This window comes from Poecile atricapillus, chromosome 5 (assembly GCF_030490865.1).
Source record: "Poecile atricapillus isolate bPoeAtr1 chromosome 5, bPoeAtr1.hap1, whole genome shotgun sequence".
NCBI lineage: Eukaryota > Metazoa > Chordata > Aves > Passeriformes > Paridae > Poecile > Poecile atricapillus.
The window spans coordinates 15,787,555-15,800,774 of record NC_081253.1 but is presented as its reverse complement, the minus strand read 5'-3'; the positions used below and the strand labels follow the sequence as shown (position 1 = coordinate 15,800,774).

The 13,220-nt window shown below is 59.2% G+C and overlaps 2 protein-coding genes across 10 annotated transcripts; one reads left to right on the top strand and one right to left on the bottom strand.

Moving 5' to 3' along the window:
• The first annotated feature begins 37 nt into the window (after nt 1-37).
• On the top strand, nt 38-6,920 carry ABCB6 (ATP binding cassette subfamily B member 6 (Langereis blood group)). 6 transcript variants are annotated; one of them, XM_058839281.1, is made up of 20 exons: nt 237-389; nt 1,024-1,555; nt 2,080-2,217; nt 2,492-2,681; nt 2,872-2,964; nt 3,220-3,412; nt 3,499-3,620; nt 3,703-3,812; nt 3,881-3,946; nt 4,082-4,207; nt 4,296-4,372; nt 4,477-4,540; nt 4,637-4,722; nt 4,824-4,881; nt 5,033-5,137; nt 5,528-5,702; nt 5,986-6,098; nt 6,174-6,268; nt 6,446-6,514; nt 6,604-6,920. In XM_058839281.1, the coding sequence occupies exons 2-20, from the start codon at nt 1,040-1,042 to the stop codon at nt 6,728-6,730; spliced, it is 2,523 nt and encodes an 840-aa protein (XP_058695264.1). In that variant the 5' UTR covers nt 237-389; nt 1,024-1,039; the 3' UTR covers nt 6,731-6,920. The 6 variants fall into 6 exon arrangements, 5 of the variants coding, with proteins under 5 accessions (XP_058695262.1, XP_058695264.1, XP_058695261.1 ...); XM_058839279.1 differs by lacking the exon at nt 237-389 and adding an exon at nt 38-178 and having other exon boundaries at nt 5,986-6,268; XM_058839278.1 differs by having other exon boundaries at nt 5,986-6,268.
• Nucleotides 6,921-7,218: 298 nt separating this feature from the next.
• ZFAND2B (zinc finger AN1-type containing 2B) lies at nt 7,219-13,154 on the bottom strand. 4 transcript variants are annotated; one of them, XM_058839303.1, is made up of 9 exons: nt 12,999-13,154; nt 12,158-12,252; nt 11,598-11,729; nt 10,787-10,938; nt 10,231-10,338; nt 9,992-10,061; nt 9,376-9,452; nt 8,686-8,767; nt 7,219-8,423 (listed from the first exon to the last, which is right to left on the bottom strand). In XM_058839303.1, exons 1-9 carry the CDS (start codon nt 13,051-13,053, stop codon nt 8,385-8,387), a joined length of 810 nt encoding a protein of 269 aa, XP_058695286.1. In that variant the 5' UTR covers nt 13,054-13,154; the 3' UTR covers nt 7,219-8,384. The 4 variants fall into 4 exon arrangements, with proteins under 4 accessions (XP_058695286.1, XP_058695287.1, XP_058695288.1 ...); XM_058839304.1 differs by having other exon boundaries at nt 8,686-8,764; XM_058839305.1 differs by lacking the exon at nt 9,376-9,452.
• Nucleotides 13,155-13,220: the final 66 nt, after the last annotated feature.

Here is a 13,220-nt window from a genome sequence, read left to right as displayed (position 1 = left end):
GGCAGCGGCTATATTTATCCCCGTGAGGGCAGTGCCCCGTCCTGCCTGACCTCTGTGGCGGGAGGCCCCGCGGGGGCTCCAGGGGCTATCGCGGCACCGCAGGGCCGGGCTGCCGGCGCCGATAAGCGACAGCCTCCGCGGCCACCGGCCCCTCCCCATCCCCGGCGCTGCGGGGGAGGTCAGTGCCGCCCGGGGCTGGGCACCGGGGCCCGGGGAAGGAACACACGCCGGGCTCGCAGAGCCGGTGCCGGGAAGGCGGGCGGGCAGGAGCCGGCGGTGCCGGCGCGGGGCGGGGAGCGGGGCGGGGCGGAACGGCGCTGGGGCCCGGCTGGCGGCGGCGGACGGCGGCGCGGGGCCCGGAGCGAGCCGAGGCCGGCAGCCCGGGACAGGTGAGCGGGCGCGGCGGGGCCGACACGGCGGCCGGGCTGATACGGCGGCGACGGGGCTGCGGCCGCCTGTCCCGGGCCTGAGCGGCGTTGGCACCGCCCGGGCACTCACCCGGCGCGGCCTCTGCCTTGCCCTCCGCGAGTGTTTCCCCGATGTGTCCCTGTCTTTGCCCTTGCCTCTCCTCTGTACGGCCCCGCATGTTCCCGAGCATCCTCCGCATCCCCGCCCGCTCCCCCACCCGCACCGTCGCCGCTGCATCACCCCCGTTGCTCCCTCCCACTTGAGACCGGTCCCAGCTTCATTCTGCCTTCCTATCCCTGCGGCTCCCCTTGTTCTCATGTCCGAGGACATCCTCAGGAGCCCGGGTGGCTCTGGGGAGCCCGGTCTAATCGTGCTCCCGTCCAGGGCACACAGCAGGTGTGCTCGTGGCCATCCCCATGCAAAGCTGGCCCTGCTTGCCTGCACCGCTGTGTCTGCTGCGTGCAGTGTGTCTGGTGTGTCCGTGTCCAGCCGTTCTTGCCCCTGACCTATGAGGGCCCTTGCTGCTTGGCCATGCCATCCCACTGTGAGTCCCTCTGTGCAGCCTGTACCACAGCCCATCCTGATACCTTGCCTCGGGCTCTCTTCTCTCCACAGCTGGTGATCTGCCAGGATGGCCGTGCTGGGGGGCTACTGTGAGGGCAACAACTCCATCACCCAGGCCTGGGTCCAGCAGGGCTTCCAGCCCTGCTTCTTCTTCACGCTGGTGCCATCCGTGCTGCTGAGCGTCTGCCTGTTGCTGGGCGCCCTGCAGTACGCCTGCTATGCCCGCTTCAGCCGTGCCATGGAGCCCAAGTACATTCCCCGCTCTCGCCTCTACCGTGGCCAGGTCCTGCTGTCCCTGTTCCTGGCCCTGCAGCCCTTTGGTGGGCTGCTGTGGCAAGGAGTGGGGCTGAGACAGCTCTATGGGTATATGTTGCTGCATGCCTGCCTCTGGGCCCTCAGCTGGGGCTGTGCCATTGCCCTCCTGCAGCTGGAGCATACCCGGGTGCTGGCCCATGACCGAACACGGGGCCATGGAACTGTCCTCCTCCTCTTTTGGGCACTGGCCTTTGCTGCTGAGAACCTGACCCTGGTGTGCTGGAGGAGCCCTCTGTGGTGGTGGGCACTGGAGGACACCAACCAGAAGGTGGGCTGGGGGGCTGTGGCCAGGGAAAGGGGACAAGTCACTTTTGGGGGTGGGAGGGACTGCAGCATCATGGTGTAGGGATGGAGTATGCATATCATGACCTGCCATGCCCAGGTGTATGGTTGCACCCACACCTCTGCCAGATATTTCAGTCCCAAGCCCAGCTATCACACATCTCTCCATGCCACCACCCAGCTCAGGTCGTGCTTCTACCCGCCCAGACCCAGCTGCAGAATTAGGGGTGTTTCCCTGCTTCCCACAGCCCTTTGCCCTCATGTACCTCTTAGGGTAGGTTCACCTTGCACCAGAGGGCATGGAGCCAAATGAGGCGGGGAGGAAGGAGGTCTGGGTGCTGCCTGAGGTGCTGTGCTCTACAAGCTCCCACTGAGCTGCATGGGGTGTCCCCTGGCACACTGCACCCCATCCCCATGCTCTGTTCATTATCTCTCTCAGATCATAACCATCCCATGCTCAGGGTTGTGCTGAGGGCCACCTGAGATGCTGAATTCTCACTCTCCATTCAGGTGCAGTTTGGCTTCTGGCTGCTGCGTTACATCTGCACGTTCATGCTCTTCATCCTGGGCATGAAGGCCCCGGGGCTGCCCCGCAAGCCCTACATGCTGCTAATCAATGAGGAGGAGCGGGATGTGGAAAACAGCCAGGTGAGTCCTGGGACTGAAGCAATTTTAGGATATGGTCAGGAAGGAGCTGGGGATAAAGTGTAAATACAGCTGCCCTGGGATCAGTATCTTCGGTAGATGTGGGAGGAACAAGGTTTAGGGCTGCCCAGGCTCCCTGCTCGTTGTCACTAGGATGCAGTCCTATTCGGAGGATGGAATGGGCACTCTGAAGTGGGGCTGGTTTTCTTGGTGCAACTGCCAGCTGGATTGGAGTGTGGGTGCCAGGACAATGACTCCTTGGTCTGTTCTCCCCCAGCCACTCCTGACTGATGCCAGCAGGAACACCTCCACCTGGAAGGATTTCCTGAGGAAGCTGCGGTTGCTGGTGCCATACATGTGGCCGAAGGGCAACCACCTGCTCCAGGGGCTAGTGCTGTTCTGCATGGCACTCATGGGGCTGGAGCGGGCCATCAATGTCTTCGTCCCCATCTACAACAAGAACATTGGTGAGGCACCTGGAGCTTGATGTGTGAGGCTTGCCACAGGTTCAAAAAGTGCTGAGCTGCGACCTGGAGGGCTGCAGGGGTTTAGCAGGAGTGGAGCCCAGGGGATCAGGGTCCAGCACTGGCTGGTTCCCACAGGCACCCTGGAATGCTCCTTGTCCCTCCATCCTGACCCTTGGCATACTTCCCACAGTGAATGAACTGACAGCAGGTGCTCCCTGGCACACCCTGGCCTGGACTGTCTGCAGCTATGTGGGGCTGAAGTTCCTGCAAGGTGGAGGTGCTGGTAAGGACCATTGGGAAGGATGGGGCACTGACTGACTGAGAGATGATACCAGGCATATCATACCAGTGCTGGGGTGGCCAGGGAAGCCCATATGCTCCATCACTGACACCTTCCTGGAATCAGCAACCTGGGCTGGTCCCAGGTTAGGAAGAGTGAGTGGGCTTCATCCCAAATCACCCTTTCCTAGCTGGACTTTTGGAAGTCTTCTGCATGCCCCAGCAGGGCTGATCTCAACCTTTCCATGTTGCCCTGCAGGCTCCACTGGCTTCGTGAGCAACCTGCGCACCTTCCTGTGGGTGTGGGTGCAGCAGTTCACCAACCGGCAGGTGCAGGTGCGGCTCTTTGCCCACCTGCACGGGCTGTCCCTGCGTTGGCACCTGGGGCGTCGCACTGGTGAGGTCCTGCGTAGCGTGGACCGGGGCACCAGCAGCATCAACAGCCTGCTCAGGTCAGAGTGTGCCCATGGTGGCTGGGGGTTGGCCAGGCAGCCCCACCGAGCTGGGCTGATGCCCCATCTCCCCTCCCACCCCCCAGCTACATTGTCTTCAGCATTGTCCCCACCATCGCGGATATTGTCATCAGCATAGTTTACTTCACCTCGGTCTTCAGCGCTTGGTTTGGCCTCATCATCTTCGTGTGTATGAGCCTGTATCTGAGTGAGTGGGGGGGATCAGGGTGCAGGGCTGCCAGGCTGTGGGGTGGCAGGAGCCTTCCAATGCAGCTTCCTCCTGTCCACAGCTCTGACCATCTTCATCACTGAGTGGAGAACCAAGTACCGCCGAGACATGAACACACGGGACAATGAGGCCAAGTCCCGGGCCGTGGACTCGCTCCTTAATTTTGAGACGGTACTGTAGGAGTTTGGGGGGGGGCACTGAGGACTGCTTGGGTGCTGATACCAGCTCTGCTCCTGTAGGTGAAGTACTACAATGCAGAGACCTATGAGGTGAACCGATTTAACGATGCCATTGTCAAGTACCAGGTACGGGGTGCTCAGCACCTTTTGGGGCACCAAGGGAGAAGAAGCCAAACCTCAGGGGCACCTGTGGGGATGATGGAGATCACCATGGGTCTGGTTTGGAGGAAGCAACATCCCACAGAACTTTGTCTCTTCCAGGTCTCAGAGTGGAAGGTCAGTGCCTCGCTAGCCCTCCTCAACCAGACCCAGAATGTGGTCATTAGCCTAGGGCTGCTGGCAGGGTCCCTGCTCTGTGCCTACTTTGTCACCGAAAACAAGCTGCAGGTAAGGCTGGTGTCAGCCTGTGCAGACCGCTGCTGAGGTGGGGCCCTGGGGCTAGTGGTTACAGACCCCTATACCTTGTTCCTTTCAGGTAGGGGATTTTGTCCTCTTTGGCACCTACATAATCCAGCTCTACACGCCACTCAACTGGTTCGGGACTTACTATAGGTAATGCCGGGAGCTGCAGAGGTGCCTGGTGTCCCCCTCTCTGTGGGTGACTGGGTCGATATGTGCTCCCCCAAACCCTTTTCTCTGGTCTTTGCCCTCTTCAGGATGATCCAGAACTCCTTTGTGGACATGGAAAACATGTTTGAACTCTTCCACGAGGAACAGGAGGTGGGCGCCACCTTTCCTGGACCTTGCTCCCTCACTTGGCCCGTGGTCCTGCCCTAGGGATAGGTTGGCTCTGAGCCTGTGCCTCTACTTCGACAGGTGAAGGATGTGGTGAATGCCAGCGACCTGCGCTTGGAGGCTGGGCAGATTGAGTTTGAGAACGTGCACTTCAGCTATGTGGATGGGTAAGGTGTACTGGGCACAGGGTGGGTCCTGCTATGGGACCTGGCACAGGGATGTGGGGCTATGGACAAGCCCTGAGCTCCTCTCCATGTCCCTCTTCCAGGAAGGAAATCCTGCAGGACGTCTCCTTCTCTGTGATGCCTGGGCAGACCCTGGCACTGGTGAGAATGGGACTTTGAGTGTGAGTTCACTGTGGGAGGGAAGGATGGGAAGGACAGCCCCCCAGCAGGACCAGCCCTTTTCCTGTCCAGCCCCTGGCCTCCAGCAACTGGGAATTTGCCGTCTCCAAGTCCCTTTTCCCTTTGTGTGCAGGTGGGACCTTCAGGCTCTGGAAAGAGCACCATCATCCGCCTGCTCTTCCGATTCTACGATGTACGGGGTGGCTGTATCCGCATTGATGGGCAGGACATCTCCCAGGTGAGGGCGGAGGGCCTCTGAGGACACATCAGCTAATCTAGGCCTCACAGCACTGCTTAGTGCAGGCACCTACGCTTCCCCAGGGCAGGGGTGAGCACACAGCCCCACAGCCTCTTTGCAGGCTGATGGCTATGCCAGAAGTGGCAGAATGGTGAGACTCCAGGACCCCAGGCTGAAATGCTGGGTACTGACCAGGGTTCCCTAGGAAGGACTAGGGCACTGTCAGGGCCCCCACTGCAGAGTGGGGATTCAGCTGAGCCTGTGGTGCAGGGCAGCCCTACAGCACATAGCTTGCAAGGAATGGGGCTCATGGCTGAGGGTAGGATTGGGTTTTGGAGGAATCTTTGCATTGGGTGTGGGTCTGCCTGAGCCCTCTCCCCTGCCTCCCAGGTGAAGCAGGATTCGCTGCGTGCTCACATCGGGGTGGTGCCCCAGGATACTGTGCTCTTCAACGACACCATCGCCAACAATATCCGCTATGGACGGATCCTGGCCACTGACCAGGAGGTACAGGAGGCAGCCCGGGCTGCTGACATCCACGACCGCATCCTTTCTTTTCCTGATGGTGAGACCCCTGCAGTTCCTGCCATCCCATGGTCCCCTAAGACCTTCTAGCTGCCCTCACAGGTATCCTTGGGTGACATCTCCCACGGGGACACCTGCATGACTCTGTGTCTTGCTTTGCCTTTCCCTGCTTTCTTGCCAGGACTAGATCAGCCCCTGGACAGTGATGAGCTGAGGCTCCACCACGTGGCTGTGTGGCCACAGTAAGGCCTCCCAGGGCAGCAGGTCCCCATCTCCATTTCAGAGGGCACCAGCACATCATGTTTCTGCTCTTGTGCCTGCAGGATACAACACCCAGGTGGGAGAGCGGGGGCTGAAGCTGAGTGGGGGTGAGAAGCAGCGTGTTGCCATCGCACGTACCATCCTGAAGGGTCCCCACATCATCCTGCTGGATGAGGTAACAGCAGTGGCCCCAGCCCAGCCTTACCCAGTCTACCTCTATCCCTTCCACATGTTGTGTCTCCCCTTGCAGGCCACATCTGCACTTGACACAGAGACTGAGAGGAACATCCAGGTTTCTCTGGCCAAGGTCTGCACCCACCGCACCACCATCGTTGTTGCACACAGGTAGGGACAAGGGGAAAGGGCTGATCTGGGAGGTGCTGGCCAGACCCTGCAAGAGGGGCACACAGACCTGCCCCTGCTCAGGAGGTGAGAGCCCCTGGGATTGCATCTCCTAGCACCATGCAAACCCTTAGAACTCCCTCCCTGCCAAGTCAGGGTAACACCTGCTTTTCCCTGCAGGCTCTCCACTGTGGTAGGTGCAGACCAGATCCTGGTGCTTAAGGATGGGCACATTGTGGAACGAGGGAGGTGAGCACAAAGGGAGGGCTGGGGGAGGGCATCCCCTTCCTGGCTTTGGGGCCAGCTCAAGACCCTGCATCCCTCCACTCTCCTCACAGGCACGAGGAGCTGCTGCAGAAGGGTGGCGTGTATGCTGGCATGTGGCTGCAGCAGCAGACCGGGGATGAGGGTGAGAGCAAGGAGCACCGCACTGAGAAGCCCCAGGGCAGCAAGAAAGAGTCATGAACATGACCAGGAGTTCTGCTGTGACACTGACTTGGGTCCAGGCCCCCACACTGCTTGACAGCTTTTTGCTGCTTGCAGGCAGGGGCCCCAGCTGCCCTAGAGCTGCAGGGGCTTGGTTGGACACTCCACTATATTTGTACGTGTTTCTTTTGCTGTTGTGCAGTTTCTTAAACCAGATCCTTCCCAGGTCTGTGCCTGTGTGCTTTGGGCAGGGTACGCGCCTCTTGGCAGGGCAGGCAGGGTTAGTGCCTGTGCCCTTGGGTCAAGCGGCAGCTCTGACACAAGGCTGAGCTCCTTGGGCTGAGGTGGGCAAGGGGTTGAGCAGGCGGTCAGTGCCTGCCCCATCCTCACACAAAGGGCTGAGCTTGGCAGGGAGCTGCACCCCAACAGTAATGGAAGAGCAGGGCAGCTGGTGTCCCCTCACCCCCATGTGTCCCCCCCTTCAACCACCATTCACAGAGATGTGACATTCTGGGCTGGACACCAAGTGACTGCTCCCTCAGGTACCTCTGTACCTTGTGCTATGCTTTTATTTTCTCTCAAGCAGCACTTTGACAAGTCTCAGCCTTCCCTGGACCCAGCCTGAACCCCCCTCCCTCAGCTGCTCAGAACAGGACAGCCCAGTCCTGTGCAGAACCAGGCAGAGCCCTGCAGCCAAGAACAGTTACAGCAGCAGGTGGGAAAGCAGCACAGCTCTGCATGGCTGCAGACCCCCTGCAGGACAAATCCCCTCCACCCAACCAGGCTCTAAGCTCAGGGCTTTGTTTGTAAGGAGGGGTTCTGTGCTATTGCTATCCAGGAGGGGATCCCCAGCAACACAGCCAGAAGAAGGGAGGCATTCCTACCCCAGCAGCATTTAAACAGGGCCCTGTTTAATCTTAGGGCAGCAGAGAGCAGCCAGCAGCAGGAAGGCAGCTGCAACCATCCTATGTGAGTGACGCTGGCATTCAAGTCACTGCCAAGGTTACTTACTGTATTAAACCAGAAGGGAAATGGCAGCTCCATTCAGTCTCAGAGAGGTTGTGCCCCAGCCGAGGAGGGTAAGGCCCAATGTGCTCTTGTGCATGCAAAGAGTAGGGAGGCACCAAGGGTGTGGGGAGCGGGGAAGGTGCTGCCTTCATGCTGCTGGGAGGCTGCACATTCATCCATGCCATGCCCAGACAAGAGACCATCCCAGCCACATTTGCTCTTTGCTGAGGGGCTGGCATGGCCCTCCCCACAGCATGGAATCCAGCCCCCCTCTACAGAAGGCAGCTACATCCCAGCTGTATGTCTGAGCATGCAGAGATGTCCCTACACAGCTCTCTCCCACAGTCCCAGCAGTGTTGGGACGTGGCTGTGGCAACTGTGGGTAAGTGCAGACCCTGGGCTGCTGCTTGCTTTGGTCAGTGTGTACCCAGCCCCATCCTGTACAGTCTTCACCTCCCCAGGAGCATCAGCAATTTGCTGCACTAATTTTATATAGGTACTAGGGCTGAAGTGTCAGTGTATATTTGGTGGCTTACAGCTCCCAGGGAGATAAGCTGTCCTTGGCAAGGGGCTCTTGGTACCAGTGTCCAGGCCAGAACCCCACCGGATCCATATGGGAGGCCAGAGCCGCTCCGTGAGTCACAAGCAGGATCCTGCGTCTGCTGGCACACCCTGCCTCACCTGCCTACGACATGCTGCAGTTTGATGGCTTTGAACTGTGTGCCTGGAACAGAAAGAAGCACACAGTGAGCAAGGGCAAGCAGGCTTCTTCCCCTCTCCTACAAGAGGGCACATCCAGTGCTCAAGTTCCCACAGCTGTGTGCTCAGCAGTGATGCTGCCACTGCCCTCGGCTGGGCCACCCTCCTGGTGAAGAAACCCAGGCCAGACAGACCCCAGAGTAAGCAGAACCCAGGGAGGCCCCCACCCTCACACAGCTAGGCCAGGATCAACCCCACGACAGGGCAGAGCCCATAGCCAGCCTCACCTGCCGCTGTGACTGCTGGTACTCGGCTTCGCTCGCTGACAGTGCCTGGGCCAGTGCCAGATCCTCCTCCTCCTGTGTGCTGCTGGGACAGTGGTGCATTGTGTGCCTCAGCCTCCCTCAGGCTCATGAGCTGAGTGCTCAGAGCCCTTCTGGGTTACAGCATCTCACTGCAAGCCCCCAGCGTATCTTGGGATAGGGAGCAACTGAGGATAACTTTCAACAGGCATGGGGTTGGGGAGGAAGCAGAGGATCCAGCTGGGGCTAGCAGCCAGAAATCTGGGCCAAGGAGAGCCATGTTAAGTCCAGTTTGTAAGAGGGTGCTTTTAGCAGCACTGGGCACTGTGTCTGGGGACATGAGCTCCGGGGTGTCCTCCATGACCACCTCTACTCTACCTATCATGCTCCAGCCAAACCCATTAGCTGACAAGTGGTCAGACAATGGTTTGCCCTACTCTGTGTGTCAGTCACTGTCCCCTATGAGCACCCCTAGGGCAGAGGGCTTGCTTGCTGAACAGAGTACCCTGTTGGCTCTGGACTCTTCCTTTTTTCCTCTGTCAGCCACAGAGAGGCATCACATGGAAACACGTGCTGAGAGGAATGTTACCCCAGAGCCACATGATGCTTCCCCAGGCACCTTTCACACACAGGGTGAGTGTGCACCACACCACACCATGTGTTTTGAGGCTGTACCTTGGTGGCTGTGCTGAGCTGCGTGCTGACTCTGCCAGGGACATCTCCAGAGCTCGCTGCAGTGCCTCTTCCTCGCTCTGAAAACAAAACACCTTACCACCAGCTTGGCCATGGTCAGGGGCAGGAGGCAGCCCTGAAGCACATGTGGCAGGTAGAGTCTTTCCTAGCCAAGAGTGGGCAAATTTTCTCTCTCCAGGAGGCCAGACACAGCCAAGGTGAAAAACTGGGGCTCTAGACAGACCGGCAGAGCTCTCCCCCTGCCCAAGGGGTCACATCCCTGCTTGCAGGATCTCCCTGGCAGGAGTATGCCAAGAATACCAGTGGAAAACAACTTGAAGTATTGTCTTTGCTTGTACTACAGAAAGACAACACCCAAATAAATGGCTGGTGCACTTTGTCCCTTTGGGGAAAGCTAAACACCAAGCACAGCTGAGAGCTGTCATTTGCAGCCACCAGAGTAAGCTCTGATTTCCCACAGAGCAATCAGGATCGGCCTGCCAGAGAAAGCACAGCTAGGAGCATAGCCACCTGCAGAGCGTGGGCTAAAAAGCATTTGTTTCAGTCATTTCCTAGAGGGCACAGACACCATCCCAAATGCCCAGGCCAAGCCACTCACCAGCCCATTCTGCAGCATGACAGCTGGAGGGGAGGTGCTGCGAGTCTGCGACACAGCCGCTCTGCCTCCTCTGCAAGCAGAAGGAAAGCTGCGTTATTGTCAAGGCAGGGAGCCCTGGTACAACTATCAGTCCTGCTGAGGCACAAGACGAAAGGAGCTGTCACTCTGGTGCTCCACAGAGAACCAAGCTAAGCCTGGTCATACCCACCTCAGAATTACAAATCAGGCCATCGCCTTACCTGGCACAGGCTGGAGAAGAGGAGCTGTCTGCTGGCCAGGCAGCTCCGCTGCTTGATGCAGTGACTAATTTGGAGGAGGATGCCTGGGCTCTGGTAACTGCAGCATGCCTAAGACAGATAGGACACATGTGAGAAACTGTTTCACCATCATGAGCAATTCCTAGGCACTGAACACTTGGGGATATCAAGCTGGGTAAGTGAGACACCTCCCTGGCTCCTCTTGTTCCCATGTTGTGGCTGTTATTCCCAAGAGTTTCAAGTGCTGTTTATCTCCCTGAAACCCTGTACCAGGACAGGCAGAAACCACTGGCTACAGAATAAGGGACTGGGGAAAGAAGCAAGAGCAAAGCAGTAAGCACTGACAGCTTTTGCTGCAGGAGAGACTGTGCATACCAGTGTGCTTGGTGCTGCAGGAGGACACCTCGGCACACAAGGCAGGGAGTGTGAGAATGCAGCAGCCCCAGACAATGGGTCAGGAGGACCTGAGCTTCTTCCCTGTCAGCCATCTGGCAATCACAGCCCCACCCCCCCAACCTGTGTGTTCTCAGGTCCTCACCCTGCTTTGGAAAGGGGATGCCCTGCCCCACTGCAGTCATGGTCCAGGGGGTGCCGGTGCTTGAGGCAGTAGTTCTTGTGGCACTGGTCACAGATCACCTTCATCATCTCCTTCTGCTTGCAGCCAGGCTTCAAACACTTGTTGGTGAAGATCTGAAAGATGACATGGCAGTGGTGGAAAGGAGCACATGCTGAGGGGCTGGGGCTGTCCCTTCTCTCCATACCAGGCCCTGGGCATTGACCAGCCCTCCCCACCAGTGTATCTTCTGCAAGGCTCTGAAGTTTGCCTCTGAATCTTCCTTTATAATTTCTTTAGATAGTTCATTAGTAATTCACTGATGCTTCAGTCTCCACAGAAAAGGGTTTCAACAACCACAGAATGCACAGCAGGAGAAAGAATGCCTTGCCCAGGGACTCCTGCCTTCCATGCCAGTGCAGTAGGGATAGCCCAGAGCATTCCAGGGCATGCTGCTGGGTTGGATTTTTGCAGGGCCGGCTCCTTGCAGCAATTTAATCTCCTGGAAAGATGCAGTAGCTAATTGCAGATTGCATTTTCCTAATAGCAGCATGTAGTTTCCCATCCTTATGTCCCAGGTGGCTGGCCAGCCCCATTCCATCACCACCTTGTTCCCAGACTGCCTCCACAAAGCCCTGCAGATGCACACACTTTCAGCTCACCAACCCTCCCTGCCATCAGCCTGTGCCAGAGATAGCACTGGGCAGGGCTGAATCTGTGCTGTTTTCATCCCATTCCCAGGCTCTGACAGAGACCTGGAACCAGAGTTCACCTGGTAGAGCCACGGGGTACATACCTTGCGCTTGCGTTGTGCAGGGTCAGACTTGCAGTCACGGTCAATGTGCTCACCCACCACAATATCAGGCATCTCCTCCCGCCTCACAGGGACTGGGGTGTTGCAGAGGGGACATACTGGGACCTGCACATCCTAGAGAGACAACAAAAGGGAGCTGGGAACAGGTAGCTGGCCAACCTTGAGTGCTGCACAGTCATCTCTTTCCCGTTCAGGACCTGCCAACCACGGCTTCCACAGCTTCAGCTGCAGTTTGAGATCCTGCTCATGACCCCCCAACCAGCTTGCACAGCAGGTGCAAAGGCACAGACATAAACTCTGGGAAGGGGAGATGGTACGGCTGGGAGATGCCCAAACCACTTCACCCAGTGGGAGAGGGAGGGCTGGATGTTTGTGGCATTGAGGTGTAGATCCTGGCTTTCAGGTACATCTTCAGACTCAGTACCCATCCCAAGGGGGACTGCTCAAGTGACCAAAGTCACCACGTATTATTATGACTGGTGGCTAGAAAAGCTCAGCAGCTCCATGCAGGAGGGTGGATGAGATCTGCTTTCTGCACTTACCTTCTTGTAGGCAGAGGTGCAATCGTGCTGGGCATAAGCAATGTGGTCGGTGCAGAAGATCTGCTCACAGGCATCGCACTTCAGGGGAAGGAAGTCTAGGGGCAGGATATGGCATGGGCAGAGAGCATGGAGATCAGCATTGCTCACCCGCAGCCCGGGGACCTCCCCGGCTTCCCGAAGGCACCACAGTGACCCACGCCAAAGCCAGGGCCGCACCTCTCATCCCCCAGCACGAAAACAAAAGGGTGGCTGCAGGTCCATAGCCACGTCTTCAGAAATACCATGGGCTCTCCCTCAAAACGTGCCGTCCCCGAGATCAGGAGTAGCACCCTGACTCACACCGAGCTCCCCGTAGGCTGCCAGCCTCAAACCGGTGGGAAGTGATGCTGCCACAGCCGCCACGGGCTTCGCCCACCGGGATAACCGGGATATGGACTGGCCCCAGCGGCCCCGCCGCGTGCGGCCTCCCCAACTTACAGCACCGAGCTCCGGCAGCGGGGGTGCCTGCCCGGGCCCTGCCCCGCTATCCCCGGGCAAGAGCCGCAGCCCACCCCGGTAGAGCCGCGCACCCGGACAGAGCCACCGGCGGAAACCCGGTCTTCCGGCACGGACGGCCAGCCCCGCTCTAGCGAGGTGCCCGCGGGCAGCGGGAAGGACCAGGGACTTCTCCGCCAAGGGCAGCACGGGCGACACGGCCCGCCCTTCCAACCCCACTACCGAGCGGCCGCCCGGCACCGCCCCGCAGGCCGGGCTGCCCGGTCCGCACCGCTCAGGCTCAAGGCCGCGGCCCTCTCGCCGCCGTGCGAGCCGTGCCCACCCTCCGTGTCCCCCCGGTGCTCACCCAGGCGCTGGCAGGCGGGCCAGGAGCAGTGCGCGCCCAGGTCCGGGAACTCCATGGCGGCACTGCCGCCACCGGCACCGGCGGCCCCGCCGCGCCCGCTTCCGGCGGGGCGTCACGGGGCGGGAGCAGGCACAGCCCCGCCCGGCGGGACTCGCCCCGCCCCGCGGCTCCGGGCGGCCCCCCGCACCCCTCCCTCCGCACGTCCTTCCTTCGGAAGCGCCG